This window comes from Argentina anserina, chromosome 4 (genome assembly GCF_933775445.1).
Source record: "Argentina anserina chromosome 4, drPotAnse1.1, whole genome shotgun sequence".
NCBI classification, from domain to species: domain Eukaryota; kingdom Viridiplantae; phylum Streptophyta; class Magnoliopsida; order Rosales; family Rosaceae; genus Argentina; species Argentina anserina.
In genome coordinates this window covers 15,133,423-15,147,990 of record NC_065875.1, presented here as the reverse complement: position 1 = coordinate 15,147,990, position 14,568 = coordinate 15,133,423, and the positions used below count along the sequence as shown (strand labels likewise).

Here is a 14,568-nt window from a genome sequence, read left to right as displayed (position 1 = left end):
AGGAGAGTTGTGGTGAAAGCTGGTTTTCCATGGGGCTGGCCATGCCATTTTGTGTGGTACGAGAGGAAGAAGGAACCTGTGGATGTAACTGATCGAGTAGAAGGGCTAGCTGCTGCATCCAATAATGTAATGTGCAAAGACCAGGGAGGCAGGGACCATATGATAAGTTAGGTTTTTGGGGCATCGACATTAAAGAGGAAGAACAAAGGGTGGTGTCGATTTTGAGTGTATGTAGTAGTCACTATAGTAATTACTCTCGATAGTCGATACATTGAGTTACTGTAGTACACGTCCATTTTCGAGTGTATGTAGTAGTTTCATAACCACAATAAGTAACTCTGAATATATAGAGCTACTACAGTACGCACTTATTTCCGCACTAAGTATTAAGAATGCATTGAGCTTATTTTTGATATATCAATTCTTATCCAATTTTAAAGCGTGGTAATAATCAAAATTTTAAATGAATAATTGGATGAAGATGTTTGGATTTAATTTTGTGTCTTTTTTTAGGGATAGTAATCCTTAAATGGAAAAAGGAAATGTGCTTATGCACTTGGTCTTTACACTTTGGCATGGCCAGCCAGTTTTGACGTCTTAGCCACCACTGCATCATCAAGTCCAATCTACTCTGTCCGTTTAGCAAACTCTTCAGTCTTCACAGTCATGCACTCAAAGCCACAACATATTTAGTCATTGCTTAATTGGTCACCCTTCTTTGAAACGAATTATTATAAGGGAAGCTGAACGTATCGTTCCTTGTCAGATATCACTACTACTGGGTCATTCATGACTCCTATATATATACGCTCTCCTAAGTCTGTCGATTAATAATATCGCCGACGTGTTTGGCCGACCGGACAATCAATTAGTTTGGTCAACTACTACATACAGAAACCAATTCAACTTGATCGAGTAGGTACTTACTACTACGTAGAAGTAGTAAGATTCCGACCAACTCCGAAAAATCTGACCTCAGCCAATTCCATGATTCTTCTTCAGGTAAATAGCAGCTAGCTTTAGTTTTTTCACCTTTTCTTTTCTCTTCTTTCTTTCAATTTTATGGAAAGATGTTTCCACTATATAAGATCACCCAAGACAAGATAGGATGATTGCTTCCTAGGAGAAATTTTGAAAAATGACATGTTTTTGGCGAAAAATATTAATATACATTAATGTATATATATCATATATCCGACTATCGATATTATTATGTGTGTTGGGTCAGAAAATAATATCTGTTGTCAACCGTTGAATGTGAGATGTATATGATATTGATGTATAGTAGATTAACCCATTTTTTGTTTTTAAATTGACTTTTAACCATTTTATTTCATACTATTGAAAAATAACCATATATACCTACAAAAAGTCTTAATTACCCTAAACAATAATAGTATGAGTTATTTCTTGAATCATTATGGATGGAATGACAAACATCTAGCTATTTTGGGTCAAAGTATATATGATCGACTATATTTCCCAAACAAAATCTTTAGATCTCACCTAGTAGAGGTGGCAAATGGGCCCAAAAGTCTGAACCTAGCTTGGACTCGGTACATTAAAAATCGGCTCGGCACAGCCCGGTCCCAACCCGTTATTGTAATGGGCCGGGTCGAGCCGAGATAATTTGGCCCATGGGCCTCGTACGGCCCGAGCCCGTTTTTAGCCCGGCACGACCCGAACACTATTAATTCATGTGCCGGCCCGTTAAACACATAATTTTATATTATTTATATCAATATTTAAACAATTATCATTATTAAACTTGAATATTATACTTTTTAAATTAAAATCTATTTATTATTTTAACTAAAATATTTCACAAATATTAAAATACTGAATAAAACGTCATTATTTTGAGATACGTAACATTTTAAAAATTAGATTATGAAATGTGTTATAGTATTTTACTACTCTAAATAGTTATATAAAACAAATATTCAAAGTACATAATATTTTTTATTTTAATTATGTCATATAATGCTAATGGGCCGGGCCGGCTCGCTTCTTGGCCCGGCCCGACATGAGTTTGGGCCGTGGGCCGGGCCGAGTTTAATATTTAAGCAAATGGCCTGGCTCGAACCCAGCACGATAAATAAATGGGTCAGCTCAAGCACGGCATGAGCACGGTTTTGGCCCGTTAAAAATGAACCGGGCCGGCCCGTTTGCCACCTCTATCACCCAATGTCTAATGATCGAGCTAATTCCTCTTGAAAATGACGAGAGTTTCAGTTGCAAGTAACTTTGTAGACTTCCTAGCTATTCAAATTAAAGATTCAACACACTGATTTCACTCATTCTTCTTTAAATGAAATTGCTCTCTCAAAAATCAAAGCGTGATTGAATATTGAAAGTAACTAACATTGCTCTAGAGAAACGTAGCTCAAAAACATGGCCATATGCAGATGATCAGGCCAACAAGCAAGTAACATGATCCTTTTATATCTAGAAACGAAATTAGAGCACTGTGATTGACAAAATGAATAGACATCGATAGGTTGGAAAAAGTAAACGATCTAGTGAACAGAGTTTTAGAAAAAAAAATAAGGAAGATGTTTTCTGCCTCTGAGACTTTTTGTTTTGTTTTGTTTCATAAACATGAGATCAATTTTGGAAATCTAATTAGATTAAATAGTAGAATAAATAGCTAGTTAGGGTTTTAAAATAGTAATATGACATTTTATCTCTCTACATGGTTATTTTTCAGTTTTTTTTACAAAAACATGGTTAGAATTCAATTAAAGACCATAAATGATAAATGGGTCATTCTTCAAAATTTCTCGCTTCCTAGCTTGCAATTCACTTCTCTATCTGTATATGGAAAAGGGTGTTCGATCATTTGAAGCCCTAAAGCTTGGCATCTTTTTCTTTACATATGATGGTTAAAGAAGATGTGATCGGTGAAGCTGGTTAATGGGATTTTTGGTTGGAAGGCACTGAAACTAAGAGCTATGATTATCATACCGATCACGAATCTAACCTAAAGATATGCTAGCTAGGAGCTTACGATTACTTATATATTCTGTGTTATCTTCTTATTACATGCATGGATTATTTTGTAGTAAACAAGATTAGAATTGGTTTTACATGTCTCATTTGGAGTAGCATGAACGAGTCGGGTTAGATTTCTTGAGCAAATCAATGAACGGTTTCACCATAAACTATACAAGAAGAAAATCTATAGAGGGTACAAGTTTGATTTGGAAGAATTATATTATTGTAATACACAGTCATCTTGAATTATTTATCACTTTGGAAAAGAAAGACTACCTTTGATGATTATAGTGTTTAATCTTTCTGATTAAACTATGGAGCTAAGTGCATATGGATCATACATAAACAATGACAAGCAAAGTATACTGCAAGAGAAATTGTTCTCTAAATATATAATTCGATCAGGACCGACCACCTTATTTATATTATTAGCAGTTGTCGTTCTTGTTCAAATTCCTTAATTATATATGATTTGGAGGGACAAATATGATTCTAAATCAAAATGAATTCACTTTGTGCTTCTATTAAGTAAACACTACAGCTACTTAAATTAAGAACAAAATGTATGTGTGTTGTCTCCACATTTGGGATCCATGCATTTTTTTTAACGTGATAAGGGCCAGTAAAACTAAACCAAAATGATTGAAAGAAATTCAGGTGGGAACAATAACGATACCATGGGATATTGTTCACATAATTATTATGCTGATAATTAATCTTTCTTGTAAGATTTCTCAATCAGCTCAACATATTGCATACTCCGCACAAATTGTTACGTTTATTGTCGTTCTTGTTGAACCAAAATTTAGCATCAAACAACAATAAAAAAGTTTAAAAGTAATTTCTCCAACCAATTGCATGATGGTATGAACATACGGTAAAAAACCAATGTTTTAATTCAATTACATTTGACTAAACAAAAATCTATGATCAAGAGAATTTCAAGTGTAGAATTTGGAATGCGGGCTGTGTGTTATATTATGTAGATGAGCAGTAACGTTGCTCAAAGATGTGATTTACTCCACATATATGCTCAAGTTCCGATTTCAATTTCGATTTCCCTATGTCTGGCCAGATTTTACTATACTACGAGTCTCGATCATCTAATTTTTTTTAGTACAAGGATGAACTTTATCTTGAAGAATGAGAATGATAATTGTATTTGGGTGTTTTGTTGTGTTGGAACTGTTCAGTAGTTCGTGACTTTAAATCTTCATCAACCAAACCTAATTTCCCTAGTCCCTTCCATTAAACAATGACTTAACAACTTATTAATTAATCACAAGTCACAACCACCTTTCCAACAACGCTCCAAACCAAACACACATTTCGGCGAAACAAACTATGCACCTTCCCCTTCATTTCCCCAACCACAAAAACGCCGTTTCATTTACAAATAACGCTCCCTAGACAATCCAAACGGTTTCCGTCAAATCCAAACAGACCGAGGGCCTCCTCCTTTTAAATAATCCTTACGTGGCACCCTCACGTACACCTCACGCGCCACCCCCTCCCCTTATATATAGCCCCCCTCATTTCTCTCACAACTCCACAACCCGATAAGATTCCAGGAGAGAGAGATAGAGAGAGGAGAAAAAGACCAAAACAACCTCCTTCTTCCCTCCCCAGAAGAAGAAGGCCACCAAAAAAACTCCAGAGCTTTTTTCCTTCTTTGATTCTTTGTTTCTTTCATCTCTTAGGGTTTTGATTTCTAAATTAATATGGGGACTGAGATTTTGAGGCCGCAGGATTGTCTGATCGACCGGGTCAGACTCCCTACTTCATCAACGTCGTCGTTTTCGCGGCCTAGAAGCTATAGTAATGGCCCCATTCCCGTGCAGCAGCAGCACCGTAGATTCGGAAAGCCAGCGGTGCGGTCCGAGCAACAGAAGCCGGAGCCGGCGGCGGTCGTTTCGAAGAGGTCCGGCGGCCGGGCGAGCTCCGATGACTTGATGAAGGCGGAGAAGGTGACGATTTTGAGGCGGGGAGAGCCGCTGAGGCGGATTAAGAAGGCGGCGAGCGACGGGAGGTTGGAGAGGCTGTCACCGGGGCCGACGGTTGTGCCGAAGGAGGTGAGGATTGTGGATTTGAGGACTCCGGTGACGGATATGTATGCTGGATCGGCTTTCGCGATGTCGCCGGAGCCGAGCTCGCTGCCGTTGCCGTCGTTCTCCGGGAAGAAGAAGCAGGTGTCGAGGAGCTTTGACGACTCGGCGACCAGAGACCTGAGGCGTTTGCTTCGCCTTGAATGACGCTAGTTTCAGAGGTCTATATTCCGGTGGAGGATCCGAATCCGAGGACCCGAAGAAGGCCCTGAATGGATTTTGGATCCTAAAAATAAGTGAAAAACCATTCTCTTTTCTCTCTCCCCCGTCCGCCACCCTCGTTTAGTTCATCCGGGTTTCCGGGTCGGATCTGTCCTTGATTTTTTTTATAAACGGCGAGACTGATCTGGAAATCTGGGAAAAAGACGAGGGTGAATTAGTAATTAAGTTATATTTGGCAGCAAGCTATATGGTTTGGTGTTTTATGGGGTTGTTGGTAAATTGAGCTGGATGGGTAAATTTGGGGAGTTAGGTAGAAGAAGGAAAAAAGGTGGGAAATGGGAGGTTGTTCTGTAACATACGGGAAGTCTAGTTTGGGTTTGGGGAAAGTTAAGGATATGGGATTTAAGTTTTAGTGTATGTGATTATGAATAATGTGAAGGGTTTCTTCTCTGTTGGGGAAAATATGGAAGATTGGTAATGTGTACTTTGTAAAGGAAGGAAGACTATATCAAAGTTTGGGCAGAATTATATACACATGAAATATGCTTGCCTGGTTTCAAATTTTCAATTAATCGTTTGAAGTTTCTGGACTTCCAATATTAGACAGAGATGAATACGTAAAGATGGCCATTCAATTCAAATATGAAATGACTGTGACCTCTCCTGAGAGGTATGGAAATTTGTTAATGTATTCTCAAATCTATTTTCAGGCAAGTAAAAAAGGATTGGGGATTGTGCAAGGGGTCTGAAAGTTAGAACTATAAATCCATTAAGATGTGGATCGACTTCATCAAGGGCCGAACTCATGCAGAGCTGCAATTATCGGAAAAATCTTGACTAAACCATACCTGGTAAGGTAGAGCTAACCAAACCAGTAAGTGGATACGTTTCCTTCTTAAAGAGCAACACAAACATTTCATGTATCTAAGTACATGAGATCCTAAATAACAAATGGTAGGACTGATATCCAACTTTTATTGTATTGCAGAGTCTGAGATTAACAATTTTGAGTGAACTGAACTGAAGGAGGCTTTAAATTGATCATTGACTTCGTCTGAAGGTCGCACTGATACTAAATGGAATGCTGCAATTACCTTTCCGAAAAAGTATTGATCACCTTCAAGCATCTCTTTGGAGAAGCGCATGTAACGATTAGTAGCAGATGCAATGGCAAACATAGGACACAACGTTTTGAATGATTGCGTTTTGTATCATAGCAGATGCAGTGATACAAATATCACCAGACATTCAGACTAGAACAGGTGTTTAGAACCACAAAAATGTGATAAGAACCAGGTAATCAACCTTGTCTATTGTAGGACATTCAAGTGTGGCTTACGTTCCAAGCATCTAAATTTGGGGTCACAATGACTATTATTCATCGAGTATTGATGCTCTGTTGGCGAATGGCAGTCGACAATTCTAAGGTTCACTTCAGTGCAATTCTTCTGACCAGATAAATAACAATACCAGAATGGATTTTTGGAAAGTATTTTCTCTCTCCTCTGCTAGATCATTTCCTAATGAGTATGCCGTTGGTACCTGGGATACACCCTTAAACACATGCTGCTGAAACATGCATGAATTTAGGATTAAAATGTAGTCTACATGACGATGTGAAGTCACACATGGGAGTACTTGATGCAAACATTGTTAGTACATCAGAAAGTTCATGTTGTTTGATGATAAAACTCGACAGAGAAGTTCGTTAATGCATCACTCACAAGAGCACTGCCTATGAAGTCATTGCATTATAAAGAAAACAATCTTATGAACTGTGGAATGATGCAATTTAATGATCTAATTAGGTGGTGGTACTTGAATTCGCTTACCTTGATCAAGGACAGCGTTCAGTCCTATGTTTTGTTATTTTTCTTTTAAATCACTTTCACATCAAAATAGTCTAACCAGCTCGATCATAAGAAAATTCTTTTACAAGACAAAATGCACTGCTTAATTGATTAACTAGGTTGAAAACTATAAACAGATAGATGAGATAATTATAGTCCAAACACCAGACACCCAAACATAAATCTGGCCTAGAAATTAAGCAAAAGAACAGGAAAAGACAAGAGAAAATCAAAAGACGCAGGCTACAATAGAGAGCTAGCATCATCACTCATTCATGATCCCTTCACAAATCTCCTTAGCTTTCACGAGCTTTATGATTCTCTTTTCGAGATCCTTGCGTGCGAAAGGATAGTTCTCAAGAATTTCCTCAAATAAATGAGCAAAATGTGGCCTCTTCAGCATCTGCATATCAAACATCTCCGAATCTAAGTATGTGTCCAGAAGGTTTGCAATACTTGACTGCAAATGAGAAGCTAAACCTTCAATGAAAGTTTCTGTATGCATCTTTCGAAATGCAATTGAATGCATTTTGATGTTTAAGGCATTAGCTAGTAGATCACGGGCGTGACTCCTCAGTTTTCAGTAACCGCAATCTCCCCTACACCATCCACACCATCCACCATAATTGTGGAGAGTTTTTCCGGATCATCCAGGACTGTAGATAAAATCATCACATTTGGACATTAGCTAGTCCAGTATACTCAGAAAAATACTCCTTTCTCCTCTTATTCACATTCTCATGAGTCCACTGATACGACCTCTGCTTCATTTTATCCATCAGATAGAAGGCACGAGACAGCAATGAGCAATGAGCATATCTCCTTAAATAGGACATTAACACCGAACAAGTTATTTCCATGAAGACATACCAGAAGGTATCCATCCAGAAACCTGTGACGGTGGTATGCCATTTCACTTAGACCAGCTGTAAATTCTGCATCGAGTTCGGCTGCAAGATCACTGGCTTTTCTCACCTCTTGAGTAGAAAGACTGATGCAGGCCCTAATCGGATCTGAATTGGGATTGGGTGGAAAATAGCGAAAAGAGAAAGAAACAGAAACCCTTAAACTAAAAGATTTGAATAAATTAATTCTATTAAACTTCCAAAAAGTGAGAAACCAACATAAGTTACAACTTCTTAAATAACATAAACTCAACTACTCCCCTAATCGGATCTGAATTGGGGTTTGGTGGAAAATAGCGAAAAGAGAAAGAAACAGAAACCCTTAAACTAAAAGATTTGAATAAATTAATTCTATTAAACTTCCAAAAAGTGAGAAACCAACATAAGTTACAACTTCTTAAATAACATAAACTCAACTACTCATAATAAATACTCATAAACTACTAAACATTCCAGCTAAACACACACAAAACACAAGAAAATAATGACTAACATAAGTCAAGAAAACACATTTAATGTAGCTAGACTCTATGATACTTTTTAGAAGTCAAGAAAACACATTTAATCTAACTTTTAGACTTTCTAAAGAAATACTGACTGCTTCATTCTCCCCGGGTTGCAAAAAACTCGTCCTCGAGTTTGTACTGAGATGTTTGACATTGAAAACATCTTAAGTCTTTAAGTGACTCGAAAGCTGTAGTTAATAGGCATTTTCGTTTATCTTCTTGAGAACTTTTCATGGGCCGATTTTTCGATCTTTGAGCTTATTGTAAGCTCCAGTAGGAAACTTGTCCTTTGTTAGAACTGCCCACACCAAATCACCTGCCTCAAACACAACACTCTTACGGTGTTAATCTACTACAGCTTTATACTTCAGATTGCTCTCTTCTATTTTCTTCCGCACCTCTTCATGGATGGACTTGATATAGTTTGTCATTTCTTCTGCCCTCTTACTGACTTTGCTTGGATTTGGAAATGAAGTCAAGTCTAGAACACTGTTTGGATTCTGGCCATACACTACTTGGAAAGGACTGAACTTCGTGGTCCGGTTTTGCGACTTGTTGAATGCAAATTCAGCATGTGGTAACACCAAGTCTCATTCCTTAGGCTTATCACCAACTAGACATCTGAGCATATTTCTCAAACTCTGATCGATAACTTCAGTTTGACCATTAGTTTGTGGATGGTAAGCACTGTTGGAACACAATTTAGTTCCAATAATGCTCCACAAGGTCCTCCAAAAATGACTAATAAACTTCGGATCACAATATGAAGTGATGGTGTTGGGTGGGCCATGCAGACGAACCACTTCTTTAAAGAATAAGTTGGCCACATTGGTTGTATCCATTGTTTTACGACATGGAACAAAATGAGCCATCTTTGAGAATCTGTCCACCACCACCAAAATAGAATCCATCATCCTAGGCATGCCAAGGACAAAATCCATGCTCACATCTGTCCATGCTGACTTGGGAATATGTGGAGGAGTATATAACCCAACATTTGTTAAATCACCCTTACTTCTTTGGCACACATGACATCGCTCTACAAACCTTGTGACATCCCGTTTCAACTTTGGCCACCAATAAGTCAAAGTGATCAGAAATAGAGTCATGTCATGTCTAAAATGACATTCTTGATGAAGTTCCTTGAGAATTTTCTCTCTTAAAGAACCTTCTAGAATGCATAATTGGTCACCCTTGAAAAGATAGCCATCATAAACATTGAAACCAATTTACTGACCAACCAATGTTTGCTCCATAATGGGTGCCAAATATGGATCTTCCTTGTATTGCTCTTTGAAAGCTTCAAACCCCTTAACCTCAATACGAACAATAGACAAAAGAGAAGTTTTACGACTCAGTGCATCAGCCACCTTGTTATGAACTCTAGCCTTATGCTTTATTGTATAATTGAATTGCTCCAAGAAGTTTACCCAGCTTGCGTGCTTCCTGGTCAATTTAGACTGCCCTTTGATGTACTTCAAAGCTTCATGATCAGAGTAGAGAATGAACTCTCTATGAGCCAAGTATGCACTCTAATGTCGTATGGCTATAACTGCTGCATAGAGTTCAATGTCATAGGTACTCCATTGAAACCTTGCACCAGTGAGTTTCTCATTGAAAAATGCAATTGGTCTCTCTTCTTGACTCAACACTGCTCCAATCCCCACCTTTGATGCATCACAATCAACTTGAAACATCTTTTCAAAATTAGGTAGAGGAAGGACTGGTGCTTCACATATCGTTCTCTTTAACAACTCAAAACTTTCAGTAGCTTCCGACGTCCAACTAAACTTCTGATTTGTCTTTAAACAGTCGGTAATTGGGGCAACCAAGCCGTTGAAATTAGGAATGAAACGTCTATAAAATGAAGCAAGCCCATGGAAGCTCTTGACTTCATGTATATTCTGAGGTGTAGGCCAATCAAGTGAGCTTTCACCTTTGAAGGATCCATATAAATTCCTTCTGAAGACACCACATAACCAAGAAAAGTGACTTGTTCAGCCATGAACATGCACTTTTTCAGGTTAGCATATAGATGCTCCTTCCGTAGTGTTCCAAGAACCTCTCTTAGATGTTCTTGAGCAATGTAGGATGTGCTATAGACAAGTATATCATCAAAGTAAACCACCACAAATTTTCCAATAAAACGTTTCAATACCTTGTGCATTACCCGCATAAATGTGGTAGGCGCATTGCATAAGCCGAATGACAGCACCATCCACTCATACAACCCTTCCCGAGTTTTGAAGTCGTCTTCCACTCATCGCCTGGACGAATTCGGATATGATGGTAGCCACTCCGTAGGTCAATCTTGGAGAATATTTTGGCACTTCCCAACTGATTTAGCATATCATCAAGGCAAGGAATTGAATAGCGATACCGAACAATGATTTGATTGATTGCTCGACTATCCATACACATTCGCCATGTTCCATCTTTCTTTGGAGTTAATAAGGCTGGAACTGCACAATGGCTTAAACTTTCTCTTATCAAGCCCTTCTCCATTCTTAAGTCACCTGCCTTTGCAACTCCTCGTGCTCTTTTGGACTCATTCTATACGCTGCTTTATTTGGAAGGCTAGAACCAGGCACAAGATCGATTTGATGTTGGATACTCCTTAGTTGTGGCAACCTTGAAGGAAGATATTATGGCAACACATCTGCAAATTCTTCAAGTAAAGGCTTTATTTCTCCTAGAATAGCTGAAATGGGACTGCCCTCTTTCGCTACCAAAGCAAAGCATATTCCAGCTTCTTGCAATAAGTTGGTGATTGAGAGGAAATTGCCTTCATTTGTTGCTCCCCTTTACTTTTGAACACTGTCATCATTCATTGGTGTAAGTACTATTTTCACCTTATTCTTTCAAAAAGTATATGTATTGTTTCTACCATCATGAATATCACTCTATCATTTTGTCATGGTCTTCCCAGAAGAACATGACAAACATCCATTGTAGCCACATCACACCACACTTCATCCAGATATTTATTTTCCCAATAGAAAATCATACAAGGCAGCGAGTATCAACAATTACCTCACTCCCCTTCTTGAACCAAGAGAGCTTGTAAGGTTTTGGATGCTTCTCTTGCTTCAATTTCAGATTATGCACTGTTTCTGTTGACACTACATTTTCGCAGCTATCTCCATCAATAATCAAGTTACAGACCTTGCCGCCCATGGTGCATGTGGTATGAAATATATTCCGACGCAACCAATCTTCTTCTATCTCCTCCTTAGGCATTATCAAGCTTTTTATGTATAACTAAGGCTTCACCGATGTCTCCATAGACCAATTCCTCATTGCATTCATCATCGACTTCTTCATCATAGATGGGATCCCTTATTTCGTCATGAAATTTCTCTCTTTCAATTATGAGCTGCTTATTCTTGTCCAAACGGCTGCTCGAAGCTCGCCTACAGTCGGAGGACTTGTGATTTGGCTCTTCACACTCGAAACAACGAAGCTTAGATGCATTGTTATGTCCCTGCTTGACTGGTCCTGAAGGATTGGTACGATTTCCAGCTTTTGCAGGTCTTTTTCCATTGTTTGCTGCTTGGTGGATTATTGGGTTGGTACCAGCTCTGAAATATGGTCGAGCACTAGGCTTGCTTTGCCGTTTCTCAATGATTATAGCTCGCTGATGGGCCTCAGACACTGACCAAAAAGTATGAAGATTAAGAGCATCCTGCAAATCTTCTCTTAAACCTCCAATATACCTTGCAACCAGCTGCTCTTCATCCTCATTTAGGTTGTTTATGGCCACCAACATATAAAACTCTTCAGTGTATTAATCCACCGGTCGATCACCTTGTCTAAGGTTTTGTAAATGTTGATAAAGGGTACAAACATAATTAAATAGAAGGAAATTCTCCCTGAGCTTTTTCTTCATTTTCTCCCAGTTCATAATTCTCTATTTTCCACGTCTTTCTCGCTTCATCTTCAGCTGCTCCCACCAGGCAGATGCTCATCCCATTAATTTGACTGCTACCAATTTCACCTTCTTGTCATCCGGAACTTCCTTGATGTCGAATATCCTCTCAACAATATTCAACCAATCAATGAACTCTTCAGCTTGTAAGCTACCATAAAATTTTGGTATCTCAAGCTTGATGTTCATCTCCCACCTTCGATCATCCCGAATAGGTGGCTCCCGATGCGGAGCACGCCTATGAAACGGGTTCTCAGAACTTGCTTCTGAGTCATCATTTTGTTCAGCAGATCTTGCAGCTTCCAACTCAGTTATTCTTTGAGTTAGAAACTCCACTTGTCTCCTGAGTTGCTCAACTTCAGAAGTTGGCTGTCTACCTTGCCCTCGCCCATCCATGGGCTCTGATACCAGTTGATGCATGCCCTAATAGGATCTGAACTGGGATTGGGTAGAAAATAACTAAAAGGGAAGGAAACTGAAACCCTTAAGCTAAAAGATTTGAATAAAATGATTCTATTGAACTTCCAAAAACTGAAAAACAAACATAAGCTACAACTTCTTAAATAACTTAGACTCGACTACTCACAATAAATGTTCATAAACTACTAAACCTTCCAGCTAAACACACACAAAACACAAGAAAATAATAACTAACATAAGTCAAGAAAACACATTTAATGTAGCTAGACTCTGATACTTTTTAGAAGTCAAGAAAACACATTTAATCTAACTTTTAGACTTTCTAAAGAAATACTAACTGCTTAGTAGTTGATCTATGACTCTAGGGAGTTATCATAAAGGTCACAGCGCAAAGAGCTGTAATGCAGCCATTCAGGTTGATCCTCGAACTCATTGAATATGTCTGGCTGACATTTCCCCTCCCTTTGCACAAAAACTTACCTGAGATAATCTGTGGACAATGCCACCAGTTGGAGGAAACTGGCAATTGCCTCATCAACATAAGAAATGCAACTAGCTAGGAAGCAGATTGAGTTCTGAGACGCAATATTTGAGCTGGGCATTGATCTTTCTACCAATGTCAGGTAAGTATCTAGCTCTGATTGAGAATGCGATTTCAATCCCTTCCTTCTGGCAAACATTAACGACAGCTCGCATCCTGCGGCGGGGAACCACGCCGTCTTGGTTTTCTGCTCTGATTTCTAGACTGGTCTTTCTCACGTTGGTATTTCTTGATGATTTGTTGTTCCTCTTTCTCCCCATTTCTGAGGCACACAAAAGGGTCACAAGTGAAGCATGTGTGACATGAACTTAGAGACTGGCATAGCATTTAAGGAGGAGATTAACCAGTTGGAAGCATTGGATCCTCTGTTAGAGGCAAAAGTACTCTTGGGTATATAGACCGGCTCATGTCATATGCTTTGGTTAAAGAGCAACGTCCTTTCCAGTTCCAACGGTACTCTCTGCTAATTATGCAGAAGTAAATGATGTTCTATCTATACAAAGTTTAAATATATATAGTCAATTTATACAATGACCTTGAATCACAAACGATCAGCAAAACATAATAATGAAAACATCAAGAGATTAGTGAACAAATAACATTTCTCATACATAGTCGTGCCGAATCGGTATTAGTGATTCTGATAATGGAAGGCACATGCATCAACCAATTCAAAGTGCTATACATTGGTTGGTCATTCGTATTTAGCTGACAATAGTTAAAAAGCCTCTAAAATAGAGAGTTGAACATGAAGCGGCTTTCATATTTACTTCCACGTACCACACTGTAAATTAACGAGAAAGAAATCAAACAACACTATACACTACAAGAAAAATGACATTCAACAACATCATAATAACAACATGCTTCAAATGAACGTTGTTAATTACTATAATCTACAACATGCAAAATTTGTGCGTTGTTGAAACACCTATATCACAACATGCGTCATTGACATGTTATCAAATAAATATTCGACAATGCATTATGTGTGTTGTTATTTTTAAGTTGTCGAATGTATATATCGACAACAAGCAGAAATGAGTGTTGTTGAATAATGTTAAAATAACAACATGCGGCACGTTGTTGTATAATCTTAAAATTTTTGAGACACAACAATAGTAAAAGAACGTTGTTAAAAAATTTTAAAATAA

At 38.3% G+C, this 14,568-nt stretch overlaps 1 protein-coding gene across 1 annotated transcript; it reads left to right on the top strand.

Annotated features, from left to right (window-relative positions):
• The first annotated feature begins 4,563 nt into the window (after nt 1-4,563).
• LOC126792665 (uncharacterized) lies at nt 4,564-5,992 on the top strand. The gene has a single exon (XM_050519119.1). The coding sequence runs from the start codon at nt 4,719-4,721 to the stop codon at nt 5,247-5,249; it is 531 nt and encodes a 176-aa protein (XP_050375076.1). The 5' UTR covers nt 4,564-4,718; the 3' UTR covers nt 5,250-5,992.
• Nucleotides 5,993-14,568: the final 8,576 nt, after the last annotated feature.